The sequence below is a fragment of the Wasmannia auropunctata genome, unplaced genomic scaffold, assembly GCF_000956235.1.
Source record: "Wasmannia auropunctata unplaced genomic scaffold, wasmannia.A_1.0 LD336106.1, whole genome shotgun sequence".
NCBI lineage: Eukaryota > Metazoa > Arthropoda > Insecta > Hymenoptera > Formicidae > Wasmannia > Wasmannia auropunctata.
In genome coordinates, this window is record NW_012026784.1 from 4,541,837 (window position 1) to 4,555,983 (window position 14,147).

General features: G+C 39.0%; 1 protein-coding gene across 7 annotated transcripts in view; it reads right to left on the reverse strand.

The window, feature by feature from the left end:
• LOC105452956 (cysteine-rich motor neuron 1 protein) overlaps positions 1–11,713 on the reverse strand; it is a 251,167-nt gene extending 239,454 nt beyond the window's left edge. The window contains exons 1-4 of one of the 7 annotated variants that reach the window (XM_011694562.1): positions 11,264–11,713; positions 10,418–10,469; positions 9,317–9,806; positions 2,979–3,121 (exon numbers count right to left, since the gene is read on the reverse strand). In XM_011694562.1, coding sequence (XP_011692864.1) covers positions 2,979–3,121; positions 9,317–9,462 — 289 coding nt within the window. In that variant the 5' untranslated portion in view covers positions 9,463–9,806; positions 10,418–10,469; positions 11,264–11,713. Of the gene's footprint in view, positions 1–2,978; positions 3,122–9,316; positions 9,960–10,417; positions 10,636–11,263 lie in introns of all 7 variants that reach the window. The other 6 variants (XM_011694571.1, XM_011694542.1, XM_011694581.1 and 3 more) reach the window with 6 other exon arrangements.
• Between the last annotated feature and the right edge of the window lie 2,434 nt (positions 11,714–14,147).

Consider the following 14,147-nt stretch of genomic DNA (forward strand, 5'->3'; position numbering starts at 1 on the left):
TGAAATAGATTAATTTATTCAGAAACAGGTTATGATTGTGTAAATTTGCGATATCAATTTCAGTTTATAACTTATAATTAATGTTGTTATAATAATGTTATATATTTTGTTAAATTTGTTATTATTATTATTATTATTACATACATTATTATTATGTACTGACATAGAGATTGACTGGCACGATCTGCTTATGTACACAATTATTTAATCAAATTATTGTAAAATTCAAATGAGAACACTTAATATTTGAATTCCTACAATAATTAAGCCCTTTTGCACGGACAAAATTTACATTGAAAGAAGTTCCACCTTTGAAGATAGAGTAGAACATTTTTCGTAAAAGTATTTCGCGGCCCTTAATTACTTCCTTTTCCAATCTCTAAAATCGTCGTTTGACTTTGAAGTTTGGAAAATTCGAGTTATAACAAGTTCAAAAATCGCTCAATTAGATTCGCAAGCGGTGCAGGATCGTTGATTTCTAAATTCACCAACACAATTCTGTTCAAAGCGTTAAGAACTTTCAAAGGGGCCAAAGGACACTGAACCGACAGAAAAGATGAGGAAAAAGAGAAAATACGCGGACTCACGGTGAAACTGAATGCCTGAAAAACGCGCACTCGATTATTCAATGATTGAAAAATGAAAGCAAGCATCCTTTTCCAGTGTAATTATCGACAATACGCAAATCAGATTAAAAAATCGTTAAATATTGTTCTGCTCACGTTTAATACGAGAATTGGGAGTTTTATATAAAAAAGTAAAAACATTGTAGTAAGAACAAATCTAAGAGATATGCAGAATATCTTAGGATTAATCTGTCTTTTAAATGCATGTAAATATGCATTTGTAGAGTTTTTCAAACGAAATTGTAATTTTTACTTCTAAATTTTTATCATTCCTTCTAAGATAAAGATGAATAACAATACACAAACTGAAATATATAACTCCGTTGCAAGAAAGAAATATGATGATGTATGATACATTTCATGATTTGATACTAATTTGTATTAAGATTATTCTCGTAATTTATCTTTATGTTTTTATATAAATACAAAGAGAAATTATTATAGATTTTGTCATTTGCAGGTAACAGAAAGAATCATAAAAAATTCTAACAAAGGATTACAACCAAATTTAATGTAATCTTCAGGATATTGTAATCGAACTGTTAAAAATAGTTCATATTGTACTTTTAGTAATTTTAATTAAGTATCTCTATGTAAAATAAAATTATCTTATATGACTCGCACACGTGTCGCAAAAATTCAAATGTTCAATAATGAAAATGTTCAACTCGTATTTTTGGATACTACCATACCTATAGAGGAACGGAGTCAATACTTTGCACATACAAGGCATAGTGGAAAATTTCTAAGTGAAAAGTAATGTATTCACGCAAACATGACTTTGCCTAAACTAACTTTTCCATTTGGAGAGTCCTATCCAAGTTTCAGAAACTGTGACGATCTTTTTCTCCGTGACCTCGACCGCTGTAACATTTTTGTTTTAATTCGAGCAAACGGTGGAAGTTGCATGAATAAAAAGACATCGTCGATTTAAAGTGCTTTAGTATGTCCAGGCTCAGAAATAGAAGTACCTACGACGTTGTCTAATACTCTGTACGGAATATTCACGTGCAACTGCTGTACTCGTTTCATATAAATTATAAGCGTAGTTTACACACCCCACAGAATATTAACAGCACGAAATTTCAAAGTTTGAAACTCGCTTTGGATTGATATTACTAGTATTAGCTTCGGAAACTGTAGTTATTACATTAAACGCGTATTGCATTTTCTAATTGTTTAGAAAATTGATAATAACTATTGATTTTATCATTATGTCGCTCCATATAATCGACGGCCTCGATTGTTTTACCTGACCTTGCCGGGTATTGGAAAAGATAAAGTGGATATGGCGTGCGTGCTCCAAGAAAAAACAATAACTACCATACGGGGAGAGGATAAGATTCTCCATATTATATCACGATAATACTACCATAATAATCATGGATTTCAATATATACATACTTAATCAATTAAATATAAATATATAATATAGAATAATTTATATATAGAGTTTCAGAAATCTGTTATTACTTCTCGAGTATATTATTACTAACAACCAAATTTATATATATATATAAAACTACACATGTATATAGATATATATAAAACAAAATATTCATTAATATCAATTTCGTTATAGTTAACCAATATTATGGTTTATTGTACTATTATTGCATAGATAAAAATCGTAAAATAGGAACTGTGTAATCGTTATTCGTCATCCATGATTAGTTCCTCTCGTATCAAACTATTCAATTATCTTCATGAATGCTACATAACTCTACAATAGGGTATAAACCAAAAGGGATAATGAAACAATATTCGCGATATAATCGTATCAACATATATGTATCTAGAAACATTTTACACAGAGATTTGTTGTCGATTTTGCGCTTATTAAATGCAGACGACGTTACATTCTACTCACGTAAAACAATCACCATATTTCTCTACATTTATCGCAAGCATACACTGAGAAATATACATACGGGTAATTCTCCCGAAGGGTTTATAATAAAACTGACATATCACTGCTAAAAGAATGGATTTTAAATCGTACAGGCATTGATATTTAAAACATGCTTTCAATAAAAACTTTATGAAATTATGAATTTCAAACGTCATCTTTTCCTTTTAGGCGCAATTTAATTTTAAAAGTAAGAATTAAAAATTTCTCATAAGAGTTCGTTACTGGTATTACGTTTTGCTACCAGTTTCTCCAGTTGCAGCAAAGGAACGATATCGCAACGAAGAAATTTTTATTAGCATTTCTATCAGTATTGTAATTGTATCGCGAGGAATTCGAGACGCATTCCGACATAAGTGATTACATATGATTTTCATGGTAGGATTCTTTCTATCGTTCGGAAATCTCTATATTTAAATAAAAATTTTCCCATAAATACTCACTCGTGCAGACGCCTTCGTCCATTTCTCGACTGCGAGTCAGTAGATTCATGATTACGCATTGTAGACCGACAGCGCAGGTTCCCGAAAAACCGAAGAGGCCGCCGCAAGGCTCGCCTTCCACACGCGCGCATACTTTGCAACACCTGCAGACACATAAAACTCGGTCAATCGTTTTATATATGTATACAGAGAGGATATAGCTGTACAGAACACGCTCGATACACAAATCAAGTCAGTTTACACGCCACAGGCAACTTCAAGCTCATAAAATAACTCGAGCGGAAAGTTATAATTAGACCACTACGTGTCACACGCATTTTTGCGTGATAATAAAATTATTATACATATACACGATGTTTCATACGTTCATCTTTAATAATTCGAAATATTATTAGAGCGAGAAAATAATCTAAAAGGGAGATTTTTTTAATTAATTCTTACCGCTATAGAAATTTTGCACACGTAAAGCAGAAACGAGAAAAGTTAGTTTCTACGCAATATAAACGAATGATATTATTAGCTTTCGTTGTGCTATTGTTGCCCGCCGGTAACGTGTATCGGAAATATATTCAACTCTCGGAATGCTTGGCCTCAGAATCACTAAGGCTCAATCTTACTCTTTTTTTTATCGACGAAAAACGAATAACGGAAAATTGTTGCCGACGTAAAACGACGAGATAGATGAAACGAATAAGCGGCAGGTACAAGCGCATCGCAGCCAACCAGTTTTACTTCGATTCGAACGTACGTCCATTTGTTTTCTTGTGTAAGAAATCCTGCGGGCGACAAAGGGATATAAACGTTTTAAAGATACAAAGCGGCCCTTGCAATAGCTTTGTATCTTCCTTAAACTCGCAAAACGAAAGAATACGATTTCGTCTGTGTCGCTTTTCAAAAGCAACTATAGATATGTTAGGACAATGACGCGAGCCCATTAGTTTGAAAGTGACATAAGTCTATTATTATATTTGTCAGGGAATAAAAGTTTTGAGTAACAGTTTAGCAAAAAATTTCTAAAATATCTGTAACGTATGAATAAAATAAAATAGATTTTAAATAGATTTATTATAACAATTTCAACATTTTACGTTGAAGCAAAAATTCTAAGACAATTTTAAATATCAAAGTTTGGCTTCTTATACGATCAGATTTGTGTTATATTTATGTAGCACTCTTTAATATTTCAAATGCGTTTCAAATTTCATAAGAATATACAAAAATGTACATTTATAACTATCAATATTTCTATCAACATTTTGTTATAATATTTAGGATTGTCCATGAGATACAATCCATACAATCGTGAAATTTACAATCCGACGTGTAAATCATCCCGCAGGTGCGGTGACATTTGCATTTTTATTTTGAAGAAAATAACTTGACTTGAATCGAGATGTAAGAAATTGAGAAGCTTCTACGTATTATGCAAGTGCATATCACTTTCGCGCGCGGCACGCTCAGCAGCACGGAGCATAGTCTTACGAAGTTCTGGGGAGGAAAAAAGAATGGGAGGAATTTCAAGGCGCAGCCTGCGGCGCACCGCACGGAAAATAATCTCGCGGAAAATTGTCAACTGCAACCAGGAATTTTATTACGCCGTCCCAGCAGCGGCAGTGAGGACGAAGGGTGTCTTTTCCTCCTCCTATGTTCCTTGCCGCTTTCCGTGAAACAATCTACTTCTATATAGCTTTCAATCCTGCACATTCTTATAAGACGCAAGAAGATAGGTCATAGGGAAAGAAGTAATATGACCAGGAGACTAAAATTTAAATTATATTGTACTATGAAAGGCAATTATATGTTGTGATTTTAAATAATCAATAATTTAATTATAATTGTATTGTAACTATATTAATTCCATAATAATAAATGTGTATACACAATTATTGTAAAATTATTAAGTTTTAGATTTTTAATTTCTACGTATATATACCTATATATTTTTATTTCTATATATACGTATTGCTTCAAAAGTATTTTAAACAATGTCAATGTGTGTGTGTGTGTGTGGGGGGGGGGGCAATATAGCTTTTGTTGCGTTTGAAAGCGCATCACAAAATGTCTCGTATTACTTGCGTAATTAATGTGTAATCGCTTTTAGGTTGATAGATCGGAATAAACCTGGAAAAAGATTAATGAACCGTGCGCAGTTAGTTATGCGCTTGTATTTGTATGGCGGCTAAAAAAGGATAATTTGTTCCGTTTGGCAATTGCTAATACGCATATCAGCTGCCGTGGCCAACAATGGCATTGCATGCTAAATATTTTCCGATAAATTTCCGATACGCCGCTGAACGTGGGGTTTCCGTGCTCCATGTATATACTCTGTCGTATGTACCGTCATTACTTCATGAAAGAACATGTAACTGTGTGTTTGTCAATTTTCACCAAGCGTGAATTTCAAATTTAATTTACATTGGCCGATAAGAAAATGCAGTTACCCTTACGATAGTCACAATGGAAACAATGTGGACTTCACAAAATGTACGTCAGCTTTCTATTAAAAGTTTAATTTCTTTCAAATCAAAAAGATGAAAAGCGAATACTTCTACTTGTCGTGAAATTGAAATCCGATATATATGATAAAAGATGATAAAAGAAAGACAAAGATTGTCCGAATGTAAAGGAAAATAATTGACCACGCTCGTGACAATTACATGACGACGATGTTATTGCTCTTCGAAATAGATTTTGTAAAATACATCAAAAAGAAATGTCGTTATATTTGAAAAATGTTTTGTCATTCGATTTACTTAGGATCGAGGATGCGATCGGTTTTTTTTTCCTGTGATGGAAGAGTGAAAATTTCTACAGCAATACAATCTGTAACGATGTGACCCTTTTCAATACGAAACGATGAGATTGCGTTCGATGAGATTTGCGAATACCCGATTCGTGATATTCGATCGTGCATTGAACCGGGTAAAGCCGCAATCGAGACAACGGTACGAGATTCAGATTCCAAACGGTCTGAAACCGATGTTTAACGTTATACCGTTTGGATGTTTACGAGGAGTGAGAGAAATTTCATTGAAACATATTACGCGCCGACAGCTCTGTCGTGCGTATGGCAGCGTATGGTTGCATCCGCGAAATTATCTCCCCCCCCCCCCTCTTCCCCTCTCCTGTGTCGTTTGTACATACGCGGTATCGAGACATAGTGTACAAACGAAATAATGTTGGAGTGTACGGACGTATTAAACGTGGACGCGTGTAAAAAGATAACGTTCGTGATACCGACGTTGTCTTTAATGACGGCGACAATTTACCGGCGTGTGTCACCGATATGATCCGCGATATTGCTTATTGCCCGCGTCTCGCGACACGTCTCGTTGACGCTCGGAAAATTTGCATAAAACGACGCCGCGCCTGTACGTGTACCCCCGTGTACGTGAGAATTGGACGCATAAAATTTTCTTCTCTCCTCGAACTACCTTCGTCGTCATTGAGACCACTCGGATATCTTTCGGTGTCGTATCGAAACGATCCGATGGCTGTCGTCGCCGTCGTATCGCAACGGTCTCCCGTCTATCCTTCTAAATCGCCGAGATACTCCCGTAAGAACTTCCGGAAATTCCACACAACGCAATAAACGTTAGGTACACCTATTGAATTCGCAAAGGTCCTTCGGGAAAGATGCTATAACTGTCCGAGGCCACTCTGGAAAATTCTTTCTCCATTTCCGCGTACGCGTGTCGCTTCCTTTGAAATTCAATTCCGACGTTCTCGAATCAGCATATTGTACGTATCGACGCGCGCGACTGTATTATCGTGCACATGCTGAAATATCGAGGAAATACGCAGGGCGAAATAAGGCCAGGTACCAGCAGAGGATGGTTTGAGAAGCAGAACGCTTGGTGGATAAGCTTTTGAATTGCGCAAGAAAGATTTACCGTGAGCTTGTATGAATTTCGTAAAGAATCCGCCTTTGCGCGATCCGAGTATCCAACGTGTAAAGTATCCAACGTCGTAAAGACCGTGAGGATTTACCAATGATATGAATATCCACCCATATTCTCTCTAGCGAAATTCACATTCGCATCTCTTATTCGAAGATTTAATCTAACGCATAAATCACAGCTTGATCTCAATCCACAGTTCCTCGATCCGGCGCGATTCTTATTCGATTCTCGCGCAAGCATCAATCTTTGTCTCGCACTTGAAAAGCAATTACGCTGAAATTGTTCATCTTACGAGTAACTTTCCCGATCGTAAAGAGCCAGAAGAAAAAAGGACGAGGAGAAATCTCAATCTCAGCCGCACATTTCTAACGCTTCGAGTAGCTGCAGCGAGAAGAGAGCGGTTTGAAGAGCCGCCTCGTCCGCCCTCTACTCGTGAATATAGAAGAGATGAAAGGCTTTCTAATTGCGTATTGTGTAATGTACCTGGCCAAAGTGGCTCAAGTGGCTGTGAATCATTCTAGTTACCTCGCAAGCACACATGTAATAGAGATATCTAATCAAGATTGACCTACATGGATGTGTCTTTGTGTAGAGATATTATCGCTTTTACGAATCCTTTGCAGTGTTGAAGCTTCGGTACATGCGCGTAAAGTTAAATGTTCAAAAGAATTTAATCTCTCCGAGTGCGTATACATCGGCACACGTACGATATCCATTCTCCTATATTTATTACGAGAAGAAAAATCTAGTTCACACATACACTGCTCTTGTAACATCCTCTAACATTATTTCGCGCAGCAAATGAGTTTAATCTTGCGAGCTATCGCGTTAGTCGCAGCAGCACAATGCTGCTCTGCTTTTTTCCTTTTGTCTTATATACATAAATACTCGGTAGCCCATCCACGCGTCGATACGCATATCAATCTGATTTTGCAATGCGTCGTTATCGTAGACTTAGGTAGTAGGTACATGAAGCTACCATCGATCGTACGCGCTCGCGCGAAGTGGAATTTATCTTGGTACTTTCCTCGCAAATATTTGTTAAAGGGGATGTAACCTGTACATACATTCGCTCTTATACCAAAAAGGCAGTAATATTCGCGAGATTGTGCTCTGCAACATGCTTTACCACGGAATATGATTGTATATTGCGATATGCTGTATGTAGGTATATCTACATTAAATAATGTGGCTTTTATTTTACCAATAATTCATGATAGCATTATTTCGTCGCGGATACGAACATAATTCGCGAGATGAGTGTAAATTACGACAAAGTAAAGCTTTTTGCAAAGCGTGCAATGATAATTACAATAGCATAATGATAATGCAAGTAATTTTCTCAAATTACAAAATTTTTCGAATCTCACTCTATCTCTCTTTTACATAATAGTAAAACGTGCTTATTAACTTTATTATACATTATTCTCCCCATTAACGTTCCCCATTTACTAGGCGCCGACCTGTTCTGCATCAGGTTGTTTGTACGGGCCATAAAACACAAGCGCACACCTAAAACTCAGGTGCATACCCCAACCTCGCGTTCGAATATATATGGTGCGTAATATACACGGTGTGATATGTACATACATTGGCGTAACAATGCTGTGGGCGCGCGTGGGCGGGTGAAAATAGACCCAAGGGCATGGATCTCGCGTGTCAGCCGCATGGATATCGAACACGTCGATGATAAACGCTGTCGTATAGCATTTCGAGGCTGCGCCATCCTTAGCGCATGCAAGCCTTCCTCGACGCGCGCGGTTCACCATAAATGAGCCGCTAACGCGAAAACGCGATTCGCGCACGAGGGGCAGAGACAAAGGTGGATGAACAACAAAGGACCAACGTTTTCTCGCTACCTGGAGAGAAAAAAAAAGCGCGAATAACGGGCCTTATTGTAGCGCGCGTTTTAATTGCTCACTGCACCCGGAACTAATTACAACGCGTAGTAGAACACAATTGTTACAACGGAACACAAAGAGTCCGACTCTAGAGAGTTTCAAATTGAAAATTATGTTTTTACGCAGTATGGCATCTTTGCGGTAGAAAAGACGTAATGGCAATTATATCGTATGCAAATATACCCGTACGTGATGTGTCGAAGGTACGATATGCACTTACATAACAAAATTCTATATACTTTTTTTTCTCTTCGATTATCGAAGTTTATTAAAATACCTTCCACGGCACAAATTTCCCACGCTCACTACTTTTCCGCATATTACGAATAGTTGAACCGTTCTCGTATCGCGCGCGATGAAAGAAAACGATTAAAAATAATAAACCCGCTGATATCCCGAGGGCAAAGTCCTCCCGACTGAGAGGACTAGAAAGCGCGCAAATGGCCACATTCCACGGAACTCGTTGGTATTCCAGTATCGAGCCGGAGCTCTGCTTTGGAGATCTCTCTGAGCGGCGAGGGTAAACGTCGCCTACCTGCAGGGGTCCCAGGTGAGGCCTCCGGGACAGTCCTCGTCGGTGAGAACGTCGCACTCCAGCGGCGAGCACACACACGAGAGGGCTCTCGCCACCGCGAGCGACAGTACAACAATGCCGCCTAAGAGGAGCAACGGGGCCCTCATTTTGCTCTCGTCCCTCTCGATCTCGACGGCCGTCCCGTCGTCGATTCTCCTGGTGTCCTCTCTATTCCCCTATCTTGTATCTCTCCAACACCAATTACGAAACGAACACGATGTCCATTGCGTTCAGTTCATCCCGAAACGTTTCACGCCACGACGCGTTCGATTCTCGATTTGTCACACGCGCACGATATAACGGATCCTCTTTCTCTCCTTCTATATATGATAAAGAGTTGTTCATCAAAAGAGAAGGGCAGTCACAAGAGGTGTGATGCCTGCGTTGTTGAATAATGTCTGGAGAACGTAAAGAAAAATGTGCCGATCTACATTTTACCGCTCACAGTTTGCTGGAATATCGCGTTCACCCATTTTATCGAACGAAATGATGTCCAGATTAAAAAGGAAAGGATAACGTATATTTCGTATATGTGGTATTACGATAACATCGAAGGTATATATTTCGCCAAAAATCTCCGCTCTAACGGTAAAGATTCAGAATTCTAGAAAGATTAATTATAAACGAAATGTAGAAAAATAATAAAACAAGAAAAGTTAACGCATCGGGAATTTTGCAACAAATCGCATAACAGTGTCGATAGATAAGGGAACAGTTAGACGAAGGAAATTTATTCGGAATTGCATATCTCAAATACAAGCATACATTTTGTGATACGTTATCTGAAAACTGATTCGGAGGGAAAATGAAACACACACACGTCCGCTTCAAAAGTAAACGAAGATTAAATAACTGAATCTTTAGATTGTTAAAACCCTGGATAGAGTTTCTAGCTTAAATGTAAAAAAAAATCGAATATTTCTCAGATATCCTTCCTTTCTCATAGCATGCCAAAAACTTTTCTAAATCTTATATGAATGAATATACATAATATATTAATAAAAAAATTATTTTTACAGCTAAATACTAATTAATAACATTAATATCCAGTAGAAAATCCACCATGAACTCAGGCAAAATATGACATTATTCTTCACTGTAGTACATGACGTAACTTTGATATAAGAAATAAAATAACTTATTTCAGAAGAAACGCAACTGCATTAGACCAATTTTTTACGACGAAAATCACGGAAACGATTCGATCTGTACCAATTCCTGGATAGAGAATAGTTCGCTCAAGAACTGCATGCTGTAATAGCGAACTGCATGTACCAATCCTGAGCAGAGAATAGCTTATCCGCGATTGCACACCGTGAAAGCGCACTATAAAGTGAGACCCATCAAAAGGTTGTCGAGCACCGACAACCGAACTTGCGGTACTCAATTACACGGGCACATGCATCGGAGATGCACCGGACATCCGCATTGCCGTATACAGCCGCGATGTGAACATCACCGCGACAAAAGCGTGAAAATATTGACACTTTCAGGCCAAATTGCGTAAATACGCAAACGAAACGCAAGCCTCTCGCGTATCTCCCGACAAAACGTCGAGACGTAAAAAAAAAAAGAATCGCGACGTTAAAATTATGCACGAATGTACGATTGGCATTCAGGATTGATTGCCAAACGATAAAGTGTGTCTCGCATTTGAAAGACACGAGGAAATTTTCCTTTCCAATTAATTCCGGAAACTGTATTAGCAACAAGTGCGAGGAATGTAATGGGAAATTCGTAATGTAACGTCAAGAGAAATTCGGCGTCCCGCTAGACCCGGTCGAATTTTTTTTGGCACTTTCGAAATTGAATCCGAATCGTCAAAATGACATCTGCTCGTTTGTACGCGCACGTAAACACGAGTCGTAATAAGCTACCGCACTGGCTTGCAAGGAGACAGCGTATCACCTGTTACGGAACTGCGTTACAGATCGAACGCCTGTATAACCAGCATACTGTCGGTTGCCCGACGAATCGTTGGAGCGAATTTGCGTCCGATGAATCTATCGCGTATGGAGACGCGCGCTAATGTGTGATTAAAGACAGCACACAATTGGAATTGTTCGGGTGCGTGAGGGATTTATATGAGCGATGTCAAGGGAAGGGAAAGAGGATAGAAATGATCGCCGGCATCGGGGAGCGGAAGGGCCGTTCGATCGATCTGCGAAAACTTTCGCTTCGAAACGGTTCGCATAGTAATCGCGTCGCGGTCTTCTGCCTCGCTTCTCCCCTCGTCACGCACGACGTGCCGACGACATCGTGCACACGATAAGTGAGTCGCCCGATAAGAGAGAGAATCACTCGGCAGGGCAGGCTACGGATGAAAATACGCGAAGCGCTCCGCGTTCAAGACGAACGTGCACTGGTGGCCGTGGCGACGAACAGCATCTCCGAAGCGGCGCCCGGCGCCGCGACGCGCGACCCGCGTCGGCGCCCTGACACGCGACCACTGCCGCCTCTTACCCGCGGGTGAACTCTCCCCGTTCGTTTGCCAATTCACGTATCCAGTTTATGATTTTTAATTGGCGGCGTTGTAAAGAGTTAATTAACGCTGCGCGGGGATTTATCCGCCGTTACGCTATACTCACCGATATCGCCGTTATATTAACTCGGAACAGTGCAACAATAGCGCCATAACTAATAACAATCACGAAATCAACAACCGCTTTATATAAATATTAATCTTTTTTGAACGCCGCGTATACTTTCATTGTCAAAAATTACATGCGATAACAATTTGAATAATAGAGAGCATCAGTTATAACCGAAAATATCGTATTGTTAACTGCAATTTACTATGATTTTTTTTTCAATTCGTCAAAATAATTTATTCAACGCGTCCTGAATTGAAATCCATATAATTGCGAGAGACACGATTTAGCGATATCAAACATAGACCTGAGAATAATTTAAAAGCATTTACACTATTATGGACAGTAAAAATGATAACAATACAATTATTTATGTATTAGTAGCTTTTTCGTGAATATTAAACACGCAAACCAGCGATTATAATGGCCCAATAGGGAAAGGCAAAATACAGTGTATAATACATTGTCGCTAGCAGCATATCTTAAATTTGTGAGTCGCGCCTTACGCGTCGCTCTGTAGCAGCATGTCCCGTGACAATATCCCGCGGACGAGATCAGCCGTCAACGTTCTTCTGACCGAGTCGCGGATCCTAAGTGTGATAAATGCCCGCGACCGAGCTCGGCGGCACAGTAGCGCCGTTCGCCCTCTTCACCTGGCGCTCTCGCGGACGATTTTTCTTCGGCACGTGTTATGCGCCGTAACTCGCTCCTTAATGCCCGCAGGATGGAGCGGCTATTGATCATCGAGTCCTCTCTTTTTCAAAATAACCGTGCGGACCGTGTGTACTGTGCACACGCGCGACGCGAAACAAAATTGTGACGTTAATTAGCGATATCAAGTGTATGATCGATCAATTGCTGTTTAATTGACGCTGCCGTGCGAGTTTCATTACCTTTCTGAATCTAATATCCGGGATCGTTAAATCTCCAACCGAAGGGAAAACTAATTTCAAGACGGCCGGAGTGTTTATCGTTAAAATATAATGTATGCCAAGAAGCGGGGGACGACTATTAATCTTACCAGTAAATTACCAGGAAAAGAAGTAATTTTCTTTTTTGTTATTTGATCTGATTTTGAAAGCATAAAAAAATATTCAATAATTTTGTCTCTTTCATAGTGTATCTTAAGATATTTTGAAAATGATTTTTTTTTTTTTTTTTTAATAGAATTCAGCGTAGCTGTTTGTAAAAAATACGTTGACGTTCAGTCACTCGAATGTGTTATTTCGCCAAGTAATGCAAAACGGAATTCTCAAGCAGGCAAGAATAATCGCTCTCATGAAGTTTCGTGTTACCCGAAATGATATATATACAGCGTGTTTCTCTCCCACCGAGTTCTAGCCTCGCGTATCTTGAAGAATATTAATGGCGGAGGAAGCACGCCGCGGGGGAGAAAAAGCGTTCTATCAAGATAAAGGCTAATTCGCTCGTAATATCCTTCAAATCTCTATTCTTATCCCTGCGAATAACTTCCTCCCGCCCGTAATGCATAATTCTTCAAGCTACGCGCCGCTATAAATGCTTCGCTTCGAAACTTCGAAAGCGATACATATATGATGGCACTCGCGGATATATCAAGCGCCAAACATTTCGCCATTTTAACAATGCTAATAATGCATGAACTAATCATAATTTCCATATTGCGTTATTCTACGGGATAGCTAATATAATATTTCAGAATCATAGTTATAGCCACTTGATTCGTCAACAGATTTCGCATAATCGTAATCTTGTTTTTCATTTCGTTATTTCGAGACAATCAACATGGCGAGGGTAGAAACGCGAAACGCTCCCGATCGAATATTCGATTCCCTTACACTCGCTCGTCGTATGAAAGCGGAAGCCGGTTCGTCAAACATGATTGCAAGTAATGAGATTATGACACTTACTTAACCTACCTCGTCAAGCGACCGCAAACCGCAATTTGTCGTCTCACGCTCACGATCGCGGATACGATTTTCACAACCCGGTTGTTAAACGCGACGCGAAAGGACTGAATTCAAATTTAAGAAAAACTTGCGACGAGGCGGACGCGGAACTGATTTTTGTCTAGTGGCGACATCTTTGAGCAAAGTGTCGCATTGTTACCAGTCCGTTACCGCCCAGTTGAACGATTACCGAGGATTGATTTTCTGCGGTCGGTCACGTGAAAAACTGTGAAATCGACACTTGCTACTCTCACATGAATACGTTTCCCCATT